General features: G+C 43.7%; 1 protein-coding gene across 1 annotated transcript in view; it reads right to left on the bottom strand.

Moving 5' to 3' along the window:
- Nucleotides 1–3,059: 3,059 nt before the first annotated feature.
- camsap2b (calmodulin regulated spectrin-associated protein family, member 2b) overlaps nt 3,060–22,804 on the bottom strand; it is a 31,231-nt gene continuing 11,486 nt past the window's right edge. Inside the window, exons 3-21 of the mRNA XM_061084324.1 lie at nt 22,128–22,307; nt 21,009–21,095; nt 16,549–16,690; nt 15,398–15,537; nt 13,747–13,837; nt 13,527–13,628; nt 12,586–12,655; nt 12,226–12,507; nt 10,805–11,507; nt 10,556–10,702; nt 10,236–10,467; nt 9,696–9,879; nt 8,881–9,616; nt 7,572–7,708; nt 7,223–7,431; nt 7,033–7,132; nt 5,625–5,740; nt 5,403–5,521; nt 3,060–4,975 (exon numbers count right to left, since the gene is read on the bottom strand). Coding sequence (XP_060940307.1) covers nt 4,676–4,975; nt 5,403–5,521; nt 5,625–5,740; nt 7,033–7,132; nt 7,223–7,431; nt 7,572–7,708; nt 8,881–9,616; nt 9,696–9,879; nt 10,236–10,467; nt 10,556–10,702; nt 10,805–11,507; nt 12,226–12,507; nt 12,586–12,655; nt 13,527–13,628; nt 13,747–13,837; nt 15,398–15,537; nt 16,549–16,690; nt 21,009–21,095; nt 22,128–22,307 — 4,077 coding nt within the window. The 3' untranslated portion in view covers nt 3,060–4,675. The remainder of the gene's footprint in view (nt 4,976–5,402; nt 5,522–5,624; nt 5,741–7,032; nt 7,133–7,222; nt 7,432–7,571; nt 7,709–8,880; nt 9,617–9,695; nt 9,880–10,235; nt 10,468–10,555; nt 10,703–10,804; nt 11,508–12,225; nt 12,508–12,585; nt 12,656–13,526; nt 13,629–13,746; nt 13,838–15,397; nt 15,538–16,548; nt 16,691–21,008; nt 21,096–22,127; nt 22,308–22,804) is intronic.

The following is a 22,804-nucleotide window of genomic DNA, read 5'->3' as shown; positions in this document are numbered from 1 at the left end:
AGAGAGAGAGAGAGAGTCCAGCTTCACCTGCTGGTCACACGATCACATCCCAATAAGAGCTGGGGCAGTGTGTGTGTGTGTTAGCCTTTGATCCCATTCAACTTTAACAACAAAGATCATAGACACTGAGGCATCACAGGTTGTAGAACAGGAAACAGCAGCTCGCGTCGGGTTGGCAGAGGAGACACCAGTCCGGTTGTGTGTCTGCCATGACAGTGTGCATGTGTATGAATGGAGAGGCTCAACAACAATACAGAGGTTTTTATCTGGAGCCCGGAGCCGAGCGACCCGGGCACCGCAGCGCTGCTCGGCTAGCATGAGGGATGGTTAGCTAATCACACTGGCACCGAGCCACAAGTCCAGCACTGTAAGAAGCTTAGGCTACTTGTTAGCTTTACATAGCTGCTGCGGTACGCGAGCGGATTACAGAGGAGACAGACACACGGCTAGTTAGCGACGGAGCCCGGAGCAAGCTGCCTAATTTGAGTCGGGAGGGAGCGGGAGGGAGGGAGCTAGCCAGGCCGGGGACTGGAGAGCCATCATCCGCTAGTTAGCCGAGCAGGGCGGGCGGGGTGCGGGCTGACACCTCGCCCGCCCCTCAACAACAACACCACCACCGAGCGTCCCCTGACCAGTGCTCACCTGGGGCTACACACACATGGGATGAAGACGGGGTCCCGGGGCGGTTTTCCGTGCTGTCACGATGGGGTCCCTCCGTGCTGCTGCTGCTGCCTGCGACCGTCTCCTCCTCCGTCCTCCTCCGCGTCTCACTGACTCAGCCCCGCTCCTCCTCCTCCTCCTCCTCCAGCCCAGCCCAGCCCCTGCTGCTGTGTGTCTGCAGCCTGCAGGAGCACTGCCTCCCTCCATCCATCACATACAGGGCCGGCTCCTGGTACAGGCGACATAGGCGGTTGCCAAGGGTGAAAAATGCCGAGAGGCACAGGAGCTGCGTCCGAACCACAGTCTATGGTCCGAACTCATGGGTAAGTTTGGCAGGCTGTCGTGTTGGCAGGACTTCAACAACCTATTCATAGCACAATATCTAATAATATTTAAATTTATAAACAAAAAACATAACCATTTCAAATAAAATATATTAAAAAAAAATTAAATAAAATTACATTTAAAAAAAAAAACTGCGCAGAAGTTGTGCAGAAATGTGCAGAAACTTCTGCGCACATCCTGCGCAGAAGCCCATTGCGCACATCCTGCGCAGAAGCAAGCTGCGCACATCCTGCGCAGAAGTGGACTGCGCAGGATTCATAATTTAATTTAATTTATTTTTTCAATTTAATTTAATTTTTTCAATTTTTTTTCTTAAATTTACCTAGTTTAAGATATTGTGCAATTAATAGGTGGTTGAAGTTCTGCCAAATGTAGAGGTTCAGAATCTTGCCAAGGACACTTCGGCATGTAGATGGGGAAGAGTGGGGATTGAATCCCCACTCATTCCCATGAGAAACTAAGCACAGGAATAAGATGGACACATTATTGTGTGTGTGTGTCTGTGTAATTTTATGCTTTTTTTGATTCACATTTCAGGGAAAACCATTGTATTTTCTTATTTTCTACATATATTTGACAGCCTTACTTAAAAGTTACTTTTATATATTTTGGGATTTTAGATACTGGATGATTTAACATGCTTTAAAAACTTATTGTTAGATAATAACCCAGTAGTTTCCAACCTTGGCTTCTGACGCCTTAAAATAATCACAGTGTGGTACACATTTAATTTAATATAATTCTGAAAATTCATGCAAAACCTTGTAGTTTATATTCAGTGATCAAATAAATGACATATTGTTTCCATCAACTAGTTATTGTTGTTATTACATTGATTGCACAACAGGTCAACTGGGCACTGGGTCAGGGGCCCCAAAGAGCACAATGCACAATACTAGATGCAAAATGACCACATACACGTGCACACGCAGAAAAAAAATTACAAACATGTGCTCCAGTATGAAAAGGGGGCTAAATTACATCAACTTCACCTCCTTACCTGTGTGATAAGCCGTCCATGGTTCATGTATGCATCATGTGGCCTAAACTACACAAATCTGACTGAAAAGATGGAATAAATTTGTGCAAGCTCTCTCTGTCTCTCTCTCTGCACCTGCAGTGTAACGTCTTTATAGGGACACGCCCTGTGTTGCTCCTCTGTTGTTCTCTAACCCTGTCCCCGTCTGCAGTGTGGCTCCCTCTTTAGCCCTGCACATCACTGCTCAGAGTATAAAATGTCAAATTCAATCAGTCAACCATCCATTATCTGCTTTGCTTTTCCTTTAGGGGCTTGAGGGCGAACTGGAGACAATCTGACATTGGGCGGAAGACCATACAGAATATGAAAACGTTTAATACATTCTAGACAGATTTCAGAGTAGTATTTCCAGTAAAATCAGTCCCATTACAGCAATTTGAGGCAGCTTGTAAAGGGCAGAATTCAGGATGTGCTTATTTATAAAAGTATCATATGAGCAGTAATAATCTGCAGAATTTCTGAAAAGTGAGAAACTAATCAATAACAACAATAACTGCATGTTGTTGGATTTTGCAGATTGGATTAACTGCAAGTGGCTTTAATGAATTTCCATCAATGTAATCAAAGGCTGATTCTGCATTTTAGGGTCATTCTGATTGTGTTGTTTATTCTGTGCTCACGACATCTGCCGCACATCTGTCCATTCTGGAGAAAGACATTTTCGAAGGGATCCTCTTCCTCACTTTCCTTAAATTTTGTCAACGTTCAACGCTGTGAATCAAGTGACTATCAAGGATGTTGTATGCTGTACAGATTGTTAAGTCTTTTATATCCAATTTGTGATATTGGGCTGTATAAACACAACTGACTAGACTCCAGCAGGTTCAAAGCACCAACATCTTAATAATATGTCAAAGTTATGTATGTAAAAGATAAGAACAGAAGAGTGATGTCATATTAATCAGCAGTAATAAAAATGGAATCATAGTACAGTACAATTGAATCAGTGAAGACAGGAACATGAATTGAGACACCATGAGTAGTGCTGATAGCTGACATTTTAATAAAGCTCAAAGGAATAGAAAAACAACAAAAATCCATGAAAAGTTGAGCGTATTTAGTTAAATGAAAGAGAAAATAAATTCCGAGTTTGAAAAGGAAATAGAATGATTTTCTCAGTATAACACTGGATTTCATACAACACCACGATAAAGCCTCATGAAGACTTTATAAACCTCGCTCACTCAGCCACACCCTCTCAACACACGTCCTTCCACTGCTGCTTCATAGGTTCACAACCTCCAACAGGTAAATGGCGTTACAAAAAATACTTCTTTATGCCAAAATATATCTGTACAGTGTTAACACACACACTGAAGACTGAACACATGATAACAGATGTAACAGTAACGTAAAAGTGGAGTAACAAGCATGACAGTCCTAATCTCTGATCAGACTTGATGAAGGTGGACAGAGAAGTGCTATCATAGGTGAATTAATTTATTTACAAATGTGGACTATACTCTGAAGGGAGATCTAATGGTGAAGACAATATCCACATTAAAGTGACATTTTGAGTGTGTAGTACTTAATTGTGACTCCAGCACGGTCAGCGGTGGCTATTTGAATTACTCTTAGGTCATTGCACACGTCCATGAAGGGACAGTGAGGGGTTTCCGTCTATTCTAATACTGGTGATAGTCTCGTGAGTGATACCGTCGAGTGATCGCACTTGTTTTTGCATTTGCGTAAACAACAAAAGGCCCCAAACGACGACATACCGACACACGTATAAATTATAAAAAAAGCTACTCAAAAGCTACTACAAGCTGACTTTTGAGTGGAACTGCCATTATATACAAACTAATTCAACTTATATATGTAGAGTATTTTATGTTTCTCTAAGGAAAATCGGAAACACCCTTTCTTTTTTTTTTTTTAAATATCTTCGATAATAAATTAAGAGACTATCGCAGAATTACCTGGTGGTTCTGCTTCCGCTCAATAATCTCATCACTTGACCCTTTTGGAAAGTAATTGCGAACGCAGACTGAGGTATTTTCCTCGCTCTTCATGGCACTTCACTTTACACACACATACACAAATTGGAACTGTTCATACGTTTTTCAGTCACAAGTATAAAAAAACCCAACACATGCTTTTATAGCAGCAAAACTCTCATCATAAAAATGCTGCGTCTACCTGATCACAGATCCGACAGGCCGCCCTTTAAATGTCCACAGATGGGGTCATAATCTGATCCCAGATCTGTGTGTACACAACAGCCTCTCCTGCACACAACAACAGACTTGTTCAACAGGCGCTGACAAAAAGACACCAACACACACAGTGCATCCAAATGACACAAAGTAAGCATAAGGCCACACATGTTCAACTTATAGAAACCAAACGACCTCTTGAGGAGGCGTGACATTCAGTGCTTCAGTGGTTCAACTAGGTAAGGCAATGGTCCGCCTGTCTTTTTTTTTGGCACACAAGAACATTGATACACATGCTCACAAGTACACAGAGTCCTGACTGTCAGCTCTGCATTGTCTGAGAAGCCCACTTGTGCTCGACGTTCCAGTTGTGATTTATAACACGTGTCCCTTTAACGAAACAGTAAAGTCCACAAATACTTCCATGTTCTTTTCAGAGGACCATGTCCAAATGTTGCTAGACCATCTGCTGCTACTTGGTGTGCAGCTTTTTGGGCGTGCTCTGCTTCTTGGTGTGCCAAAGATGGCTGGCTATGGTGATGGCGTCCACACTGGCAGACATGGTTTTGGCTGGGATCAAGCTGAACTGCTTCCTGTCCGAGTTGTACTTGTACAGGCCCTCGATCATCTTGATCGTGATGCTCCTGGGCCCGATGCCTGCCAGTCGGGTGATCTCTGCGGTCTCTGGGCAGTAGGCGTACACAGACCGGAACTGGCAGCCGGCGTCACGGAACAACACCAGGAAGTTATTGGCTTCCGATTTCTCCATTTCCTGCAAAAAAAGAATGGCAGGATATTATAAAAGATTCCTAGAATTGGACATTTAAATTCACAAGATGCAGATTTGTATTTGGATCTACACCAAACTGCACACTCTGACTAATAGCAGTCCCCTTGACGTGTTTTTTTTTTTTTTAAATCCATGAATATTTTGAATATAGAAAAACTCAATGTTAAACAAAGTGAAATAAAAATCCAGGATCTGCTCCCAAATCCAGATCTGCACCAAAATGTAACAGTTTCTTGCCTGACCCGTTTTGCATCCATTAAGTTTCATGGTAATCCGTCAAGTATTTTTTACATAATCCAGCTAACTAACAAACCAACACATTCTAATGAAAATCAAAACCTACTTGGCAGAAGAAAAACCTAACGAACAAACTCTCTCTCTCACACACACACACAAATACTAAACATACATCAAGTATCTTGTTTTTCGGCCCCTCGTTGACTTTGCCAGCCAGGCAACAGTGAGCCAGGGCGTTCTGGATGATGTGTTTGTTGGACTTGGCACTTGGCTCCTTGTAGAGTTTGGGTCCTGAAGTAAGGTAAGAAAGTGCATGCATGAGTTTTTGAGACAACAAAATGCCACGTAATGCACAGTCACTATGTAAATGGACGTTAACTGGAAGGTCCTATACCTGTGTACTCAGCGTTGGAGGGAGTGGAGGAGGTGGTGGATTCATTCTCCCAATCTTTCTCTCCATTGCGACTACCGGCCGAAGGACAAGAAGAAAAACCTTCTGCAGAGTCCGGCCTGGTGATGATCACATACAACAAATCACACAAACATAGCGACAAACACACAAAAGATGGACACACATGAGCAAGTACAGGTTATGAGAGCATACGACAACATTTTCCACAAACACACATGCAGACACAGACACACAGATATGACACACAGAAAGAGAGAGAGAGAGAGATGCGGCAAAACAAGGTCAGACATTGTGACACAGTTCCCCAAACCCAGCCTGTTGTCTTGCACAACAGGCTTGCATACACGCTCTGACAAAGCTGCAGCGCGGTGTGGGACAGAAAAAAGGCATGTTCAGCCAAGCAAAGCAAATTCCTCGGCGCCTCCTTCACAGCTTCAGCGAGAGATGAGCTCGAGTACAAGTGGAGGAAACAGCAAACACAGTGGCAAAGCGCAGAGCAGCCGGCACAGAGAGAGAAAAGGGCGAGGAACAGTCTGAGAGCAATGCTGCGAAAGATGAAGAGGATGAAGAGCAGAAGAGAAGAGCTGAGGCGGAACACTTCAGCCACGCAGGAACTACAGCGACGGGATATGAGAAATGATTTTACTGTCCGTCCGTCTACTTTTATGAGAGTCTGCTGAAATGCAGGCTAAACCTACGATGAGCCACATCCACAGCAGTTAATGCATTTCATCTGTGGAAGAAGCACGTCTTCTCAGTGCGTTACTAACCTTCCCTTTCTTTCTTTGGGAGAGCTTAGAAAGAACGGGACATGTGCAGAAGCTATTTTATTGCCTCTGAGGGAATCCATGCAGAATTGAAGGAAAGGAAAAGGAAAGAGGGATAAAAGAGAATCAAGACGCAGAGTGTAAACCTTAATAACAACAACAGCCTCAACAAGAAAACATCAGGGTAACATAAACAAGTGTTTAACATCAGGATAACATAAAGGAAATAAAAGGTGGGAGTTATAAGTTGAAATGGAGGGGCACAGAACAACTGACAAGTATAAATGCCGTATTTGAAAAGGTGAAACTGATATTTAAGTGAAATTATGAACAACAAGTAGGACACAGAGCTTGTTGTTTGAGATGCAAATACAAACTCTTACTAACTTCAAATTTGCCTTAGCTTAGCAGGATCATTGAGCCTCCTCAATAATTTACAATTCATAATAAACAACAAGCAACGGCCCTCCTCTCTTCTGTTTTTTATTCATTCTCCTCAGCCAAGGAGGTTGATGAAGACGGTTAGTGTTCAATCAAGTTCAATCAAGTTTTGATGCAGTTATCCAAGCTTAAAATGTCTACTTCATGACTTGATGCATATTTCAGCCCAGAGTGCTTCTCACCTATTGTTCTTCTTGTTATCCGGCTGGTCTCTACCGTTGTCAGCCAGGTTGAGAGACGCCAAAGACACACTGGACACGGAGTAGCCTCGAGGTCGCACCCCTGCAACACAACAATAACCTGAAGGTCACGGCACGGATCAGCTGCTGTGACAGTGTGTGCATCTGTGCGTGTGGATTGTGTGTTGCTCACCTCTCACGGGGGGGTTCGGCGGCTCCATGACGTCCCTGTGGATGGACTTAGGACGTGGCTTCTTCTTGAGACTCCCTGATCGAGGCTTGATGACGTCGTCCATATCGTCCATCAGTTTGAGCTGCTTCCTCCTCAGATACTCCAGCTTGATGTAGTCCCTCCTGGCTTTGTCGTCATCCTTCTTCTGCTGCTCCTCCTCCGCTCTTAGTCTGAAGGAAGAGACAAAGAATAGATCGTACACTTTTTAACTTAAATGAAAAATAAAGCAAACAAGCTACAGCAGCACTTGATACGGCATATGTATGTATTGATGCTATATGCCACGAGACAGGAGGAAAGACAGACGCACCGTGCCGCTTCCTTATCCTGCTCCTGGTCCAGCTCCTGCTGCTGCTTCTTCTCCTGAGCCTCCTTCTCCCTCCTCAGCCTCTTCTCCAGCAGTGCTGCTTTCTTTGCTGCCATGTCCTCCTCCCCTTTCACATCATCCTAGGGTTTGATAGGTGGATGACCCATGAATGAATAATGTGTATATAGAAGATGTCAGACTTCCGAACTCCAGAAAATGTCTGAGGGGGCTGGCAGGATAGACTCAGACTCACTCTGACATTTGCGTTCTCACATACAGCCCCTGCAGATAATATCAGAATATCCGTTCCATGCATGTTTGAAAGCAGCTCATGTCTTTTCTTTCATTCTCTCCTCTTGAATTAGAATCTAAATCTAAGTGCGAAGATGCTGCTCTTAATAGTTAATTGAACAGTTTCAACAGGAAATTGTTATTTATTTCTATTTGTCAAGATTTAATTGATTGTAAATTATCTTAATGGGAAAACTTTTAAAATATTATCTTCAGTAAGCAAAGCTCTGACATGGCTCTGTAATTACAGCTCCGATAGTTTCCGATGAGTCTGTTTTCTGGCTCAACTTCTGGCCTAGATTCCCTCATGTATTGATCAGCTCATAGCTGCACTGTACTTGTTGTTGCCAGGCTCACACAATATGAGCCTCCTCTTTTTACAGCGCCATAAGGCTGAATACATACTGTATTATTAATGAGGAGTTAGCACATTTGACAAATCAGCTATGATTGTAGTTTAACTGCGTTGGGTGGGGCTCAACTCAATGACCAGTAGGGGGCGAGATATGGAGTCAAATGAAATTGATGTTATTGCATGGACATTTTGGATCCGCAGATAAAGTGAGGTACAACAACTAATAATAGTGATGCATGGTATTGTAATAACTATCAACAGAGTTATCATTAATAGTATTGATTTAGCTTTGCTGCTATAACAAGTCAAAAATATTTGCTGTGAATTTTTTATTTGGGATCAGTTCAGAAATAAGAGCTGCTCTGCTGCTAACAAGGCTAGAAAAATTAATGCCAGCTGGTCAGGTAAGATGGTTCAGACTTCTGAGGGAAATAAGTTAAAACCAGCAGCAATTTAGCTTTTAATCGCTATTTCCAGAGATAACAACCCATGGAGGAGGTCTCAATATTTCCATTAAAAGGCAAATTATCAATAACTGCAACAGAAAATAGCTCAAATTCATACTGTGCCAACATTTAAGGCTAAATCTGTCACCAATTCAGCTTCCAACAGGAAAAAAATACTTAAAACAACAATAAATATCAGATGTATAATTCTATAGCTGACCTTGAAGAAGAATCCACAGCAGACCTTCTGATCGTCACCGTAAGCGTCTCCTCCGTTTTCCCCCCCTCCGGTGGCCTGCCCGCTGTGGCCTTCTGGGGGATCCAGCCCAGACAGAGGCACCTCCACCAGGTCTGCCCTGCCCCGAGGGTCTCCCCTACCCCGAGGGTCTGCTCTGGCACGGCTGCCGGCGGCCGCTTGGATCTCAGACGTCGGCTGACGCAACACCTCCGACGTCCTCCATTGTTTGGCTTCACTCTTTGACTGAGCCTGCTCGGCCTCTCTCTTCTCCACCGGTCGCTCACCTGCCTTCTCTTTGGTTGTCTGTTTAGTTGGAGGCTGATGAGTGGCAGCACTCTTCTTTCCCGCCGTCTCCTCTTTGACGTCACTGTTTTCTTTGTCATCCTTGGCCTCTTGGTTATTTTTTTCCCAGGATCCCTCATCGTTGCTCATGTAGGCAAAAGAGCAGCTCTGGCTTTGGCTGCTAGTGAAACGCCTCAGTCTGGGTAAGCTGTCCACCGAAGTGGGGGTGTTGAGCATTCGGCTAAAGGGGGTGACTTTTAGATCATTGGGCCGTGGAGTCCGAGGGGTCCTGGCATGGAAAGAGGCTGGCCGCCGCTTGAGTCCAGCAGGGGAGCGATTGAGAACACGGGGGGAGCTGGTAGAAGACAGGATGGGAGACAAAGACCCAACCGAGCCTCGGCCTGTTACGCTGCTGCTGCGCAACTCACGGAGCTGCCTGAGTGGGGAGAAAAAACCTCATTAATACAAAATGTCAGTTCATGAGGTCTATAATATTATCTAACATGAAGTGATACCTGTGCGGAGATGGAGCAGGAGGAGGGATGACCCAGGACTGTTGCTGCTGGTCTCTCATGGTCATGATCTTCTCCTGCTGCTGGGCCAAACGCTGCATTTCTGTCTGCAGGAAACCCAGTGACGTGTTCAGCCTCTCGATGGAGCGTGTGTATTCTGCAAGATCGATTTCTCCCTGAGCCGCACCTGCATCGCCACATTAGATACACAGGTCAGTGGGTTGAAGAGTGATTTAATCAGAATCATACGCTTTAAAGCATTGATAAATTATATCACTGAGAAATGCGTTGTCCTTACTGCTATACGCTTTTTATTTAGCACTGAAGCAATTAGCTGATTGATTGATTTATCCACTGTTTTCTGAGGCCTTAAGATAAAGATACAATCCCACAAAATAAAAGCTGAATAATAATTAACGTCATTGACTAATAAAGCCTATTTTTAGCCAAAACACCAAACATGTCCTGATTCCAGGTTCCTCGCTGTGAGGATTAGTATTTTCTCTAATTCATAATCACTAACTGCTTTCAGGGGTCACCCACCGCCGCCATCCTCACAGGGGGATTTCGGAGCTGCTCCGTCTGGTTTGCATCTCTCTGCCCGATCCATGCTGCCCTGGTCGCTTTGCTTTGAGGGCGTGAGCAGCTCGGGGGAAGGTGTTTCTGCTCCGCCTGAGCCGGGGCTGAGGGGGGCGGTGACTCCTTTCCTCCTCACCACATTTAGAAAGGCTGTTCTGCCCATCCTCTGGCGATGGCGAGTAAAAGCTGCCTCCACCTGGACAACGGGACGAGAACGACGTGATGTGAGTATTTGCATTTCGAGATATACTTTGGCCATCTCTCTAACCATACACCTGTTGTACCTTCTTCTTCTGGGCTTCAATGGCTCTGCGTTTTTCCTCCAGCTTCATCCTGAGCTGGATCATCTCTGAGGCTATAATGTGGGATGGGTCTCTGGGGGAAGGTGTCACTGGGGAGGGGGATGTGATGGGCAAAGGAGGCGTAGAGATCTAGGAAAAAGTGCAAAGATAATTAATATGGATTCATTGTCGACTTCAAATGACACTGTGATAAAACATGTTAAAGAACAAATGACAGTATAAGTCACAAACCTGTGAAGGGATGTTTTTCGTGAGTTGTGTGTACGGTCCGTTGAGATCGGTGCTCTCTGGCGTGGTTCCTCCACTACTCCTCCCCTCCAGCTTTCTGAATTTTTGCTCTGCGAAACTCGTCATCCTCACCATGCCTCCTCCAGAGCCGGCAGTGGACGAGGTGGGGCTGAGAGTGTGAGATCTGTGGAGTATGGGTGCAGAGCTGGGGCAGGGGTGGTTCCGGTCTCCTCCGTCTCCCATCTCACTGTCAGGATTAGTGTCACCGGCTGCCTGGGTCCCTCCTTCCCTGCTCTTCGTCCTGTCTGGCTGCTCGGGGAGCGGGCACGACCTGGCCATGGGCTCACAGTCTGGGTCTATGTCTGAATAGTCTCTCAAAGAGGAGGAGTCCTCGTCCAAGCTCTGGATGTCCTCTGTCCTCACATGGATGCCCGTGTCAACTTCATCGGTGGACAAGGAGTTGGCGTCGTGGTCATTCAGTCGAGCCTTAGCTGACCCCAGGTCCTCCCCTTGACCTTGGGCCCCTGGAGGGTTCGAAGGCTCCGCACTGTGGAGAAAGAAGCAACTGTCTCCGTCCCCTACACCCAGGCTAGCATGAGGCCTTTCTGTGTCGTGGATAATCTTCAGGGCCTCCTCAATGCTCGGAGGGGTCGATGGGCTGATTTGGCCGCTGTGGTTGCTGTCTGGGAGGTCTCCATTGGAATACCTAGAGAGAGATACGCTTAAAATAAAGTTAAACTCTCAAGGTAAAGTTTATTTTTGTGTGTGTTTGTCTATACTATAAACTGACAGTGTGAGAGCAACAGAGGAGCAGCACAGAAAACACAGACACTAGCATTGATTTAACTACAGTATGTATCTATGCATATATCAATCAATCAAGTTTTATTTATTTTGCACCTTTCAAAATGATTCAAATGCAAAAGGAAATGCTTCACAGGTAAACTACGATTTGAAAAAGGCATTGAAAAGGAGTAATACATTCAGATGTAGAGACTAATGAAGGCAATCAATAATAGAAAGGACAGCAATAAGAGAAAGTTCAGATAATAAAAGAATAAATAAATAATAATTGCTAAGTACTACAGAAAATAAATTATACTGAGATTTTAATTATATCAAGATAAATAACGATCAACTCAAAAAATGTATTAAAACAAAATAGATTATAATTTAAACAAATAAAACCTACAATTATTAAACATTAGGTACAGCCAGTTTACTGCCATGAGCTACTCTGCACATTGCAATCAACATGAAGTCACATAAAATGATATAAGCCTTGTATTAATTTATGAGGAGAGATTTTTCCGAGAAACCGATTTTGTCTCTTTAAATGGATAATATAGATATTTAGAGGAGAGTTGTTTTTTCTTTATTTTAAGATCATAACTCAACACTCTCTCACACCCTCTCTGCTCTACCTGCTTTGGTTCTTGAGGGAGAAGGTGTTGTTGCGCCCCAGGGGTTTGTGGGGGGTGAAGTCCTCGTCCTCCTCCTCTATGTGTCTGCCCTGGCCGTTGACACTGACGGGGACGAGGGAGAGGTGGCGCTTCATGCCTCCTCGGGGTGCATAGTGAACTTTGAACCCAAGGCCGTCACTGCTGGCCGAGCGTGTCATACCCCGGAGGGAGGGGCCTTCGCAGGGTGGCAACGTCGGGTCTCCGTCCAGAGGGATCTCGAAGGAGATTCCACGAGAGGAGGAGCTGAGGGTGTAGGAAACATTTAGGGAAACAGCAGATGAATTAAGATATGTGGGCCAATGAATGGATAGATTTACTCACCGTTTATCTTTGGGCCACGTCCCGACACATCCATCCACATAGGACATGGAGGTAGATCTCTTCATTATACCTGTTGCAGAGACAGAGCAGTCCATTGACTTTAAGGCTCCAGTCCTAACCAGACATTAAAAAACACGGCAGTGAGAGTATCAAGCACAGATTTTCTCTCAGTTGCCCTAAATCTCAACTTCTGGACATTTATAACCTCCACCAAGGAGCTTATACTTTCATCAGTGTCTGTCTGTTATTTAGCAGGATTGAATAAAAACTACTGAAGGGATTACCAGGAAACCTAATGTAGTAGGGAGCGGACTAAGTTTTTTTTACTTATCTCCTTCTTTAACATTGTGAGAGAGGGGGTTTTCAGCATTTCTTTTGATTTCTCAGAAAATATTTGATGGATTATGATGAAAAAACAGGCTCCTATTTATTCTTGTGTTAAGATCTGGATCTAGTGAATTTAAAGGTTGTTTCATTAGGGGACGGTTATGCCTTGACGGAGTGCAGTTCTAGTATAAGTTTTACTTCATAAATGACATAGTATAGTTAACAAGATTGATTTTTCAAATAAATGATTAAATACAATAGCCAAGCATGAAGGCTATTGCCTGGCAGTATATTATCCACTAGAGGGCGTCTGGTTTCAAAACAAAACACTTCCACTGCACTGTGCTCATTCCCTCTAATAACTGCTAATAGAGGTGAGAATGTAATTTCATCAAATTTTCTAAAACAGTATGTATGAGCCAAATCAAGAAAGCAGAGGACACACTTCCTCTTTAAAAGCTTTGTTGCAAAGAACAGTGATATCAAGGCTACTGCTGTATTTAAAAGAGAGGGATAAGAACCAGTCAAAATTAGGATTGTGACGTCTCTGAATCACTATATACGCAAACAAACATTGCTTTGACAAAAGTGCTTTTTTCTAAGGGATTATTTACCCTCAACAGGAATGTTCTCCGGACTGTCGGCTCTGTCTGCATAGCTCTGTTTGACTGGACTGGACACAGGAGCCATGTTCTTAGAGGACACCGGCTCACAGGCTGCACAGGAGAACATAAAGATGTCAAACATTCAATTCAGTGTTAAGGTGCAACTTTGCATTTACTAGCTGAGTTAATGAACTAAACTAATGAAGTGCATGCGATTATTGTATTATACCGTCAGGGTCGAAGACTCTGGGCTGCACAAACGAGGGTTTAACCACTTCAAACCACCAGAAGAGCTCAGCCATAAAGACCAGATAGTTACTCTGCAAGGACACACACACAGACATTTATTCATTTGTTGTTATTAATTTATGACATTAGCAGGTTTGTCTCTGCAGTCACCTACAAAGATGCAACACCGGCTATGACAGCACCTTGATGGATCAGTGAGGTCATAGCCTGCAAACTGTCGCTAGGTAACAGGCTCAGGTGTGAGTGTGTGTGTGTTTATGTGTGTGTAGCTGAGTATCTGTACATGTTTCATTGTGTGAGTTGTTTAATGTCAAACCCATACGGCTCTTGAAAGCTGCCAAACCACCATCTGGAGTTTAGGTTAAATCACATGTGCACAGTTGGATGTACAAAGTAGAGAATGAGTGACTCACATCGATGATAAATGCATATGTGATATAAACAGAGAGAAAGAGAGAGAAACACACTGACCAGATCTTTTTCTTTCTAGTCGAGCTAAAAACAGACATAACCACTAAATGAGTTCTACTCCATAAAAACACACATACACACACACACACACACACACACACACACACACACACACACACACTGATTAAGATTCTTTAAGCAGTACGTTTGTGGTAAATGGGCAGAATGCCAGAGCCTTTAGTTGCTCTCCATGACCAATTCTATCCTTTCTGTCCCCTCCTTTGCCTACTTCTGTTATTACAGCACTCTTCCGTCTACTGTATATACAGACTATAAATAATGTGAATGCAAAAGAGAGCGAGCTCAAGTGTGAAAACAGTCAGCTGTGTTGTTTTAAAGGCTGGTAAGTCCCAGTCAGCTTGGGCCGTGACTTGAGTCCAAATGTTTGTACCCACGCTCTCTGCATACTATTTACCCCCACCGGCTCTGCTGCCTCGACAGTCGCAGATATGCTCTGAAAGTTGTACAGTAAGGCTTTAATTAATCAGAGACAAATGTGTGCGTGAAACGGGGAGAGATCTCTGCCTGGGGACTGGGTGAATCAGCAGTTGTGTTGTCTCCAAAGTTCACAGATTTTGTTGTTTGATAAAAGAGAAAGAAAACAGCAGGGGGATCCGGAGGGGAGAGGAGACGGGTCAGGACTGAGAATCTCCTCTGAGCAGAGTCTGTCCTCTGTCTGAGTGAGAGAGAGTGAGACTGGGAGGGTGGCAGCAGCAGCAGCAGCAGTGCGCGCACACACACACACACACACACACACACACACACACACACACACACACACACACACACACACACACACACACACACACACAGACTGTCATAGTCATTTAATTTGGAAGCGAAGAAAATCTCACTGTAGCAAAGTGATTTCCATGCTCATGCGAATACAGAAATACAGACAGACACACACACATAGACACACAAACACACACACACACACACACGCACACACACACACACACACACGCACAAAAACATCCATTATTTACTTTTCCTTGCATGACTCATTTTTGCCCGTTTGTAATTTCCCACTCTCCCTATTCCCAGAAAAACTCCTTCTTCTGACTCTTTCCTCTGACTCCAGGATATAAAAACAGCACTTTCCCCTTGTCCCCTCCCCACACATTCATACATCGATATTTACATACTGGTCTCCCTACCTTTACGGACGCATGTGCATAGAGCATGTCCTCCAGGCTGAAGTGGCAGCAGTGGTTTAGGTTGTCCTTGCAGAACTCCTGCACCAGCTGGAGGTTGTACAAACTGTCAGCCAGTGACATGGACTCCTTGAGGCAGATATCTGCTCGGCCAGGGGAGGGGTCACACACACAAGAGGGTGGGCCCAGAGAAAAGGCCAGACAGGAAGACAAGGAAGAGATAAGGCACAGTTTCAAAAAGAATAGAGGTCAAAACTGCCCTACTTCTCCCACTGGAATATGAACAGCATGTTGAAATAGTTTGAGTCACGCAAGATCCTTGTAACAATACATCAACCAAATTTTCAAACCGCCTTTTGGATGAGTCATCAGGATTTCTATCTCCTGTCGCTATATGTGAGGACGGCCCATGTGTGTGTAGGATGTCAAACGGGAGGGAACAGGAAACCAAACTTTACAGCACTTTTCATTACTGCGCTTCCTTTATTTTAAGATGAAATTAAGTTGCCATCAAGAGCAAGAGATCTAAATGAAGTTTAACCCACTTCCACATCTGGTGCACATGTGTTCGAGCAGCCTGTGAACTGCAGGCGATCCCAGGAGCCTCAAGGCACCAACACCAGAATTGTTTACGCTCGAAATAGCAGCAGGCTACTCCTCTAACGGTTCTCCGTCACACAGCCCGCTGACCAATCACAACCCGACTCAGGGCATTTTTAGAAAACAAGGGCTCAGGCGAGGGGAAACAAGTCTTTGTTCATCATCCATGACACATATTCGATTTAACACAGAAAGTCAAAGCAAGGTCAGTCATCAGTTGATTGTGTTGTAGTTGTAGTCTGTAAAACACTGTAAAGCTTCACATAATACTGCTAGACAAGGGAAAACGGATGATAAATACTCTCTTTGTTTTCGGGCGCCCAGTTCAGATGTATGGTCCCGGTTACAGCAGCGGTGACGGCAGAAGACAGCGCCCTTTGTGCTGAGACTGAAAACCATTGTGGTCACCTCATTGAATGCCATTCAGAACTGACGTTGGTCTTGTGTGTTTACATGTTGGAATAAATACAATAGAAATGTGTGTGTGTGTGTGTGTGTGTGTGTGTGTGTGTGTGTGGCGAGTGAGAGCGGGTGTGGCTACAGACTGACCCTACCTTCCAGTCTGATGGCCTGTGGGCAGTAGAAGTGCAGCAGGGCGGTCAGGGCGCAGCCGTCTGTGTTGTCCTTCAGAAGGTTGTCCACCAGGGGGAGCGATGGAGCGCTCCTCTGCTGGCCATACTCCCTCCTGTAGCGAGCCTGGAATGAAACCATGGCAACGACACAGACATCAGCCATATGTGTCATTGGGCGGCAAACATCTGCAGACACAGGTTTAACTCTATATATCCACGTCACCATGTACTCAAATCACACACACACACACACACACACACACACACACACACACACACACACACACACACACACACACACACACACACACACACACACACACACACACAGTCATGCACACAGTTTGTAAGTACGTGTTGTTTTAAGGAATTTCAAACAAAGGGTGGGATTCAGGCTCAACTCAAAAATGCAGATTAAATTGATCATGCAAATATTTAGACACAACATCTGGAACGACGTTGTCATCTCAAATGTAAAAGGTTTTTTAAAACACATTCAACATTTCACTGTTTTTGTCTTGGAGGGGTGGTTAGCGTTCTAGATGGAGAGCAGGGAACAAAACGCATGCTGGCAAATTAATGTTTTTTTACTACCGCACATCTACTGCACACTGAGTCTCTCTAAACCTCCACTGTGGCGCTGTAGCAGACGCTGCAGGTTTTCTGTGCGTCTCTCTGGGACTGTAACAGCCACCAAGACCACGCATGTCCTCAGGGCATCGGTGCTCCCAGTCTGCCCATAAACACACCAGTGGTGTCGCATTTTACAACACAGCAATTCAGTCTGTCTGACAGCTAGTCTGCGTACTCAGGGACAAAATGTTCATTTTACATATAACTTGCCATGGTAACTATGGATACTGAGCCTGTGTCATTAGATTCGAATATGTTTTTCACTGGAAAAACTAGTGTTGATATAATCATGCTGCTGGATTGTATTTGCTCTTCCAGGTAGAGGTTCCCACTGTTAGAGGGAACCAAGTTCACAGCGTCATGGATCAGACTGCGAGGACCGATGTTGGGGTAGGACAGGGCAGGGGGGTCTGACCAGTGTGGGACGGGGGCTCAGGGACACATGCAGGGACAAACAAGGGGCGGTGGAAGGTGGGTGTTGCTGCAGGTTTGACATTTAATGGAGAGGAGGTCAATTGGGATGTTTGAGGACTTCTTTATAATGGATGGACTTACTGGTACTAATCTCCAGTACCACTTTCTGGGAGACTTGATGGTGGATGATGATTGGACCACAACAGGAAAGAGTGGGAGAGGCATTAGGCCAACAGCAGGGACAAGTAAAAAAGAGTCACTACTACAACTGAGTCTGGAGGATAAAACCCTCGTAAACAGTAGAGTGAACTGAGAAAGTGCATTTTAAATGTTAATCAGTAAATGTGTCAACAGTGTTGGAGTTAAACGATCCCTGGACACCTGGCGGCTTATTTACCAAAAGACTAATTCATTTAAGGAGTGCAAACAAGCCTGTTTTTCAATGGGATTGGTGGCTGGAATAATACCTGGACCTGTCGAATATGGAACAGGCAGCCTGTCTGCTGGAAGCGTCTGGAGGATTTCTGGGACCCTGCCTGAAAGTTGACTGCTTGATCACACAGTAAATAATATATCATTCAAATTATATAAAACTGCTTGAAGGTGCATAAAGAATGTATGTTGTAAGTTCTGCTTTTGTTGAGTTTTGGTGCCTTTGGTTTATTTATTGTATGTTTTGTACAAAAAATTGACAACAATTGATTGATAAAAAGAGAAAAATGCATCTGTTTTTAAAGAGATGAGGTTGTTCTATGAAAGTAAAGAACATAAAGATATAAGAACATAATAAGTGACTGTAAATCTCACCTAAGCACAAGGAGATCAGGAAAATAAAAGTACCTGAACGAATCTGTACACAAACAAATTTTTTACTTTTGATTGTCATTAAAGCTTGTACCAAACATGCAGACAACAGACAGCAGGATTAACCCTCTGGGGACCATGAATGACTGAACTCTTTAACCAAATGGTGGACTTCCAGACCTAAACTGCTGTTTATAGGGCCCCAGTGCTAACATGGCTTGTCTAGAGCAGGGATATCCATGCCAGATGTTTTAATTTAAAACAAAACTTTCTCGTGAGTCATTGTTCTAACATGTTTACAACTCTGTTCCACAATCAGATATAAGACTCAGTGATGTGATGCAGCTAATGTTGCACTGTTATGCAATCCTTTAAAACATGTGAAAGTTAATCGTTATTGAAATCTATAGAACGTTTCTTGAGATGAAATGAAAACTAATACACAAAACAATAAATGGGATGTAAAAGTCAAACCTCCCTGATGGAAGTAATTAAAGTTAAAATAAAATTTCCACTCAGCACCTTTTGTTCAGCACAAACATTCACTCAGTGTCCACATGCAAAGATACTGAGCTCTCAGTCACAAGACCTCAGTTGAAGATTTTTCACACCATCCAAGAATAGACTAAATTCACTGAGAAGGGTCTTGTGCTTAACCATTAGTGTGTTTCACAGATGTGTGTGTGTGTCTGTGTGTGTGTGTGAAATCATCTCCTCTGAGTATGTCCTGCTCGGTGAATAGACTTCTGTTGGAGTTGATAATGCAGAGAGGGAGCTGTGCGATTGAGCAGCTGACTGACACTGAGCGGACATCGCACTCCTCACACTCCTTAAAAGACGCTGTTGTAACTTGTTGCCTTTGACAAAGTCTGGGTGTGTATATGTGAGTCAGTGACAAACCCAGTGTATATCATCAGCTTACAGAAATACCACAGAGAGGCAGTGATCATATTTTACTATAACAGACTATAAGCAGGATAAAATAAACTCCCAAAGCCGATAAAAGCTCCTTCTTAACTGATTTAGCTGCTCATGACATCCTGATGTTCTCTGAGGAACTATTTTATTTTGGTTTAATCTATGATAATAAGTGTTGTGGCTCTAAGGAAAACAGCATCACTCAGTCAGTCCACCACTTGGCACCAGAGTTGAATATCTCAATTTCTAACTTTTCTTTATTCAATGTTTACCAGAACACGAGTCCTACTGTCCTCATACAATGTACATTATATTTTCATATAAAATCATAGAATATGCCCAATACTATGCAGTTTGACCAAACACCACTGTTAGCAAATGTAATATGCTAACTAAAATGGTAAAGGTTACACCTGCTAAACGTCAACATAGTACCATTGTTGTTGTGTTAGCGTTTAGCATCTAACTGGACAGCTCCCCAAAAGTGAAGCCAAATCCTCTTGATTGCCCCCTAGTTGCTGGCTGCAGTATAGGTCATGAATCTCATTTTTATGGTTATTAGATATTATTAAAGTCTCATGAGTGGCAGCTGATTTCATCCCATTTGTCTCCCCTGAATATTATGTGACTGTGTGTACATACACACGCAGTGAGATAATATTCCTTTTTTTCCATTTCAAACCTTTAACCTCATGTCAGAATTGTAAGCACACAACAGAGCCGAGGCAGGGGTCGTGACCTGAGAAGGCAGCGTGCTGTAGCTTCAGGAGTGGACTGAGGTGGACGGGAGCTGGCTGCTGCCACTAGGCCGCCTCGTCTCACATGGACCTACATAACCACGAGGCCTGCAGGATGACAACACTGTCTCTGTCTGTCACTGGCTCTTTAGCTACAGCTGACAAAGTTCCTGAGTGTCCGTCTCCACATCCCCCCCCCACCCAGCCTGGGGTCACTTTTCCATTTTCCCTCTCTCAGATTATTTCTCCTCTCGTTCTCCCTTCCTCCACCCGGGACATTTTTTGCTCTCTTTCCTCTGACAGCAGTGTCATGTCTCTTGCCAACATTTCTCTGCTGCTGGTCGGTGCTCATCTGTTCCTCTGATTCACTGAGCGCTGTGTGCTGTGCTTTATGCATGTGTACATTTGATGTGTCTGCGTGTGTCTCGCATAGAGGAAGACATGTGGCCATCATTGACAGATACAAATCGATATCAAAATGCAAAAATTAAAAGCAAAACAGATAAAGATGTTGAGGAAAAAACAGGTCCTGTTTTGCTGTTTTCATTGCTGGTCAGTTTTAAAAGAATCGTTCAACAGTTTGGGGAAGGTTAGGTGAAAATATCATATCTACTGTCATATCTGCTTTTAGTACAGAGACGGAGCCAAGACGATTACTATTCTATCCTACTTTTAAATATTAGTGTATTTGCATAGGGATGGATGGCACTGTCATACATCTAGTCTAGTTGTTTCAGTTGTTATGCTAAGCTCAGCTAACTGTATCCTGTGCCGTGACATCATGTTTTGTGTACGGACATGAAAGTGGTATCAATGCTCTCATCTGACTCTCTGCAGGAAAGTGAAAAGGCGTAGAGTCTTTTTCAAAATGTCAGACTTTTGTTTTCCCACTGACTGACGTCTCAGAGTCTAGTGTTGTGATGTGTGCGTTATTACTTTGTGTGTTCCTGTGTTTGACTCCTGGACGGATGTGTCTCTCAGCTTCTGCTCCTCCACAAGGATGTCTCTTAGGTGTTCGTTCACCTTGGGAGAGAGGAAGAAAGAGAGAGAGGGGGAGAGAGAAAGAGAGAGAGAGAAAGAGAGAAAGAGAGAGAGGGAGAGCGAGGGAGGTCAAATTTCACATTTTTGTTGGACACAGAGGTTGAATGGTGAGTTTGTGGGCAGAGGAGAAACTTGAACATGAGGCTCATACAAGAGACTCTTCACATCAAACTAAAATATTTCAGCACCCCTTCTGCCCATTAACTTCTACTGCTAATTATTACTGCAACCTAATATGCCATCACTCAATGTCATCACTTTCAAATCAAGCAAAACGAAAAACAACTTCAAAGTTCACTAATGATAGTAAATTTTTTCTTTTTCTACAATTACTCTTCTGTTTAAAACACTAATGCAACATTTTGGCCTGAGGGTGCTCAAGGTCAGATCAGCCAATCCCTTCCATGTGGTGCTGTGTCTCAGAGAAAATCCCCATGTGTTCTTAATGATTCTACATGTAGCCTACATCTTCCTGTCTCATATTGTAGAATAGAGCAGGAAGAGTGCCAGTAATCACTGTATGTTTGAATGATAAGTTCACGTCATGCTGGCGCTGGCGTCATTAGTTTAAACAAAGTTAAATCAACATAATCTGTGTCAAAACTCAAAGTCAGGTAAAGTAAACTGATGAAATAAACTTAAAACAAAATCACAGAGATTTAGCTACAACCGGACCAGAGGCAGTCACGCTGTTAGTTGAGACAGTTATCTCTCGGTAAACTGTCCGACATGATTGCACATGCTTGGTGCCAGTTCTCAGTGCAGCTCTCCTGGAAACACATGGGAACCGGTTTGGAACCAGAAAAGAAGGAACCGAGCTCTGATACACTTTCCAACAGCTTGTGTGATTTAAAAAAAATCCACAGTCAAACAAAGAACCGTGTGTCAGATAAAAAGCCGCCAATTGTACAAGCCTCAAGGATGTGCACTGCTGCTGCCCTATGTGGGGAGAGAGCACATGTCTCTGTGGTTTGTGTAAACTCGTTTTGTATGTGTTTGTGTGTGTGTGTGTACCTTATTTATCCAGGTGGTGATTGCATCCTCTGTGTCATAAGGCAGCTCCTGGAGGTGTCCGTCACCGCGGGAGGGTTCAGCGGAGGAGTACCGGTTGATGCAGGACATCACCCGCTCCACGCTCACCATCTCCACGGTGTACGCCATCATCAGGGTATCAATGAGCGCCAGGTGGGAACTCTGCAGAAAAACACAAGAGGATAGAAGGAGAAGATGAATTCAAATACACATCTAAAAATGTCCCCACTCTTTTTCAAAAGTCTTCAAACTGACAATTACTGCACATTATATTGTCTGTAAGCTGGTCTACACTTTTTGGTTTCGTAACTATTAAAACTGACAAATTCCATGAAGTTTTGCTGTCTAGAAAATAAATATCAACCTAGTGCAAAAAGGCCTTTATGTCTGCACCTACATGACGGAAATTATGATTGAACAACACTAATTTAACAACAATGGAACTCTAAATCACCCAATTCCATTTCACGCATGATATCTCCACATTTACTACTATATACATATTTAAGTGCAGTACAAAAATATGCATATAAATGTACTCCACCAAATTTCACACACACTCATAGATACCTCTTCCCTAAAATCGCCAGATTTTTCAATGTCAAAGAAAGTGATGATGAATTCCTGGATCCACGCCAAAATGTAATGGGTTCTTTCCT

Source organism: Limanda limanda, chromosome 13, assembly GCF_963576545.1.
Source record: "Limanda limanda chromosome 13, fLimLim1.1, whole genome shotgun sequence".
In the NCBI taxonomy this organism is placed as follows: domain Eukaryota; kingdom Metazoa; phylum Chordata; class Actinopteri; order Pleuronectiformes; family Pleuronectidae; genus Limanda; species Limanda limanda.
The sequence above is the reverse complement of the archived record's forward strand: the minus strand, read 5'-3'. Positions and strand labels throughout refer to the sequence as shown.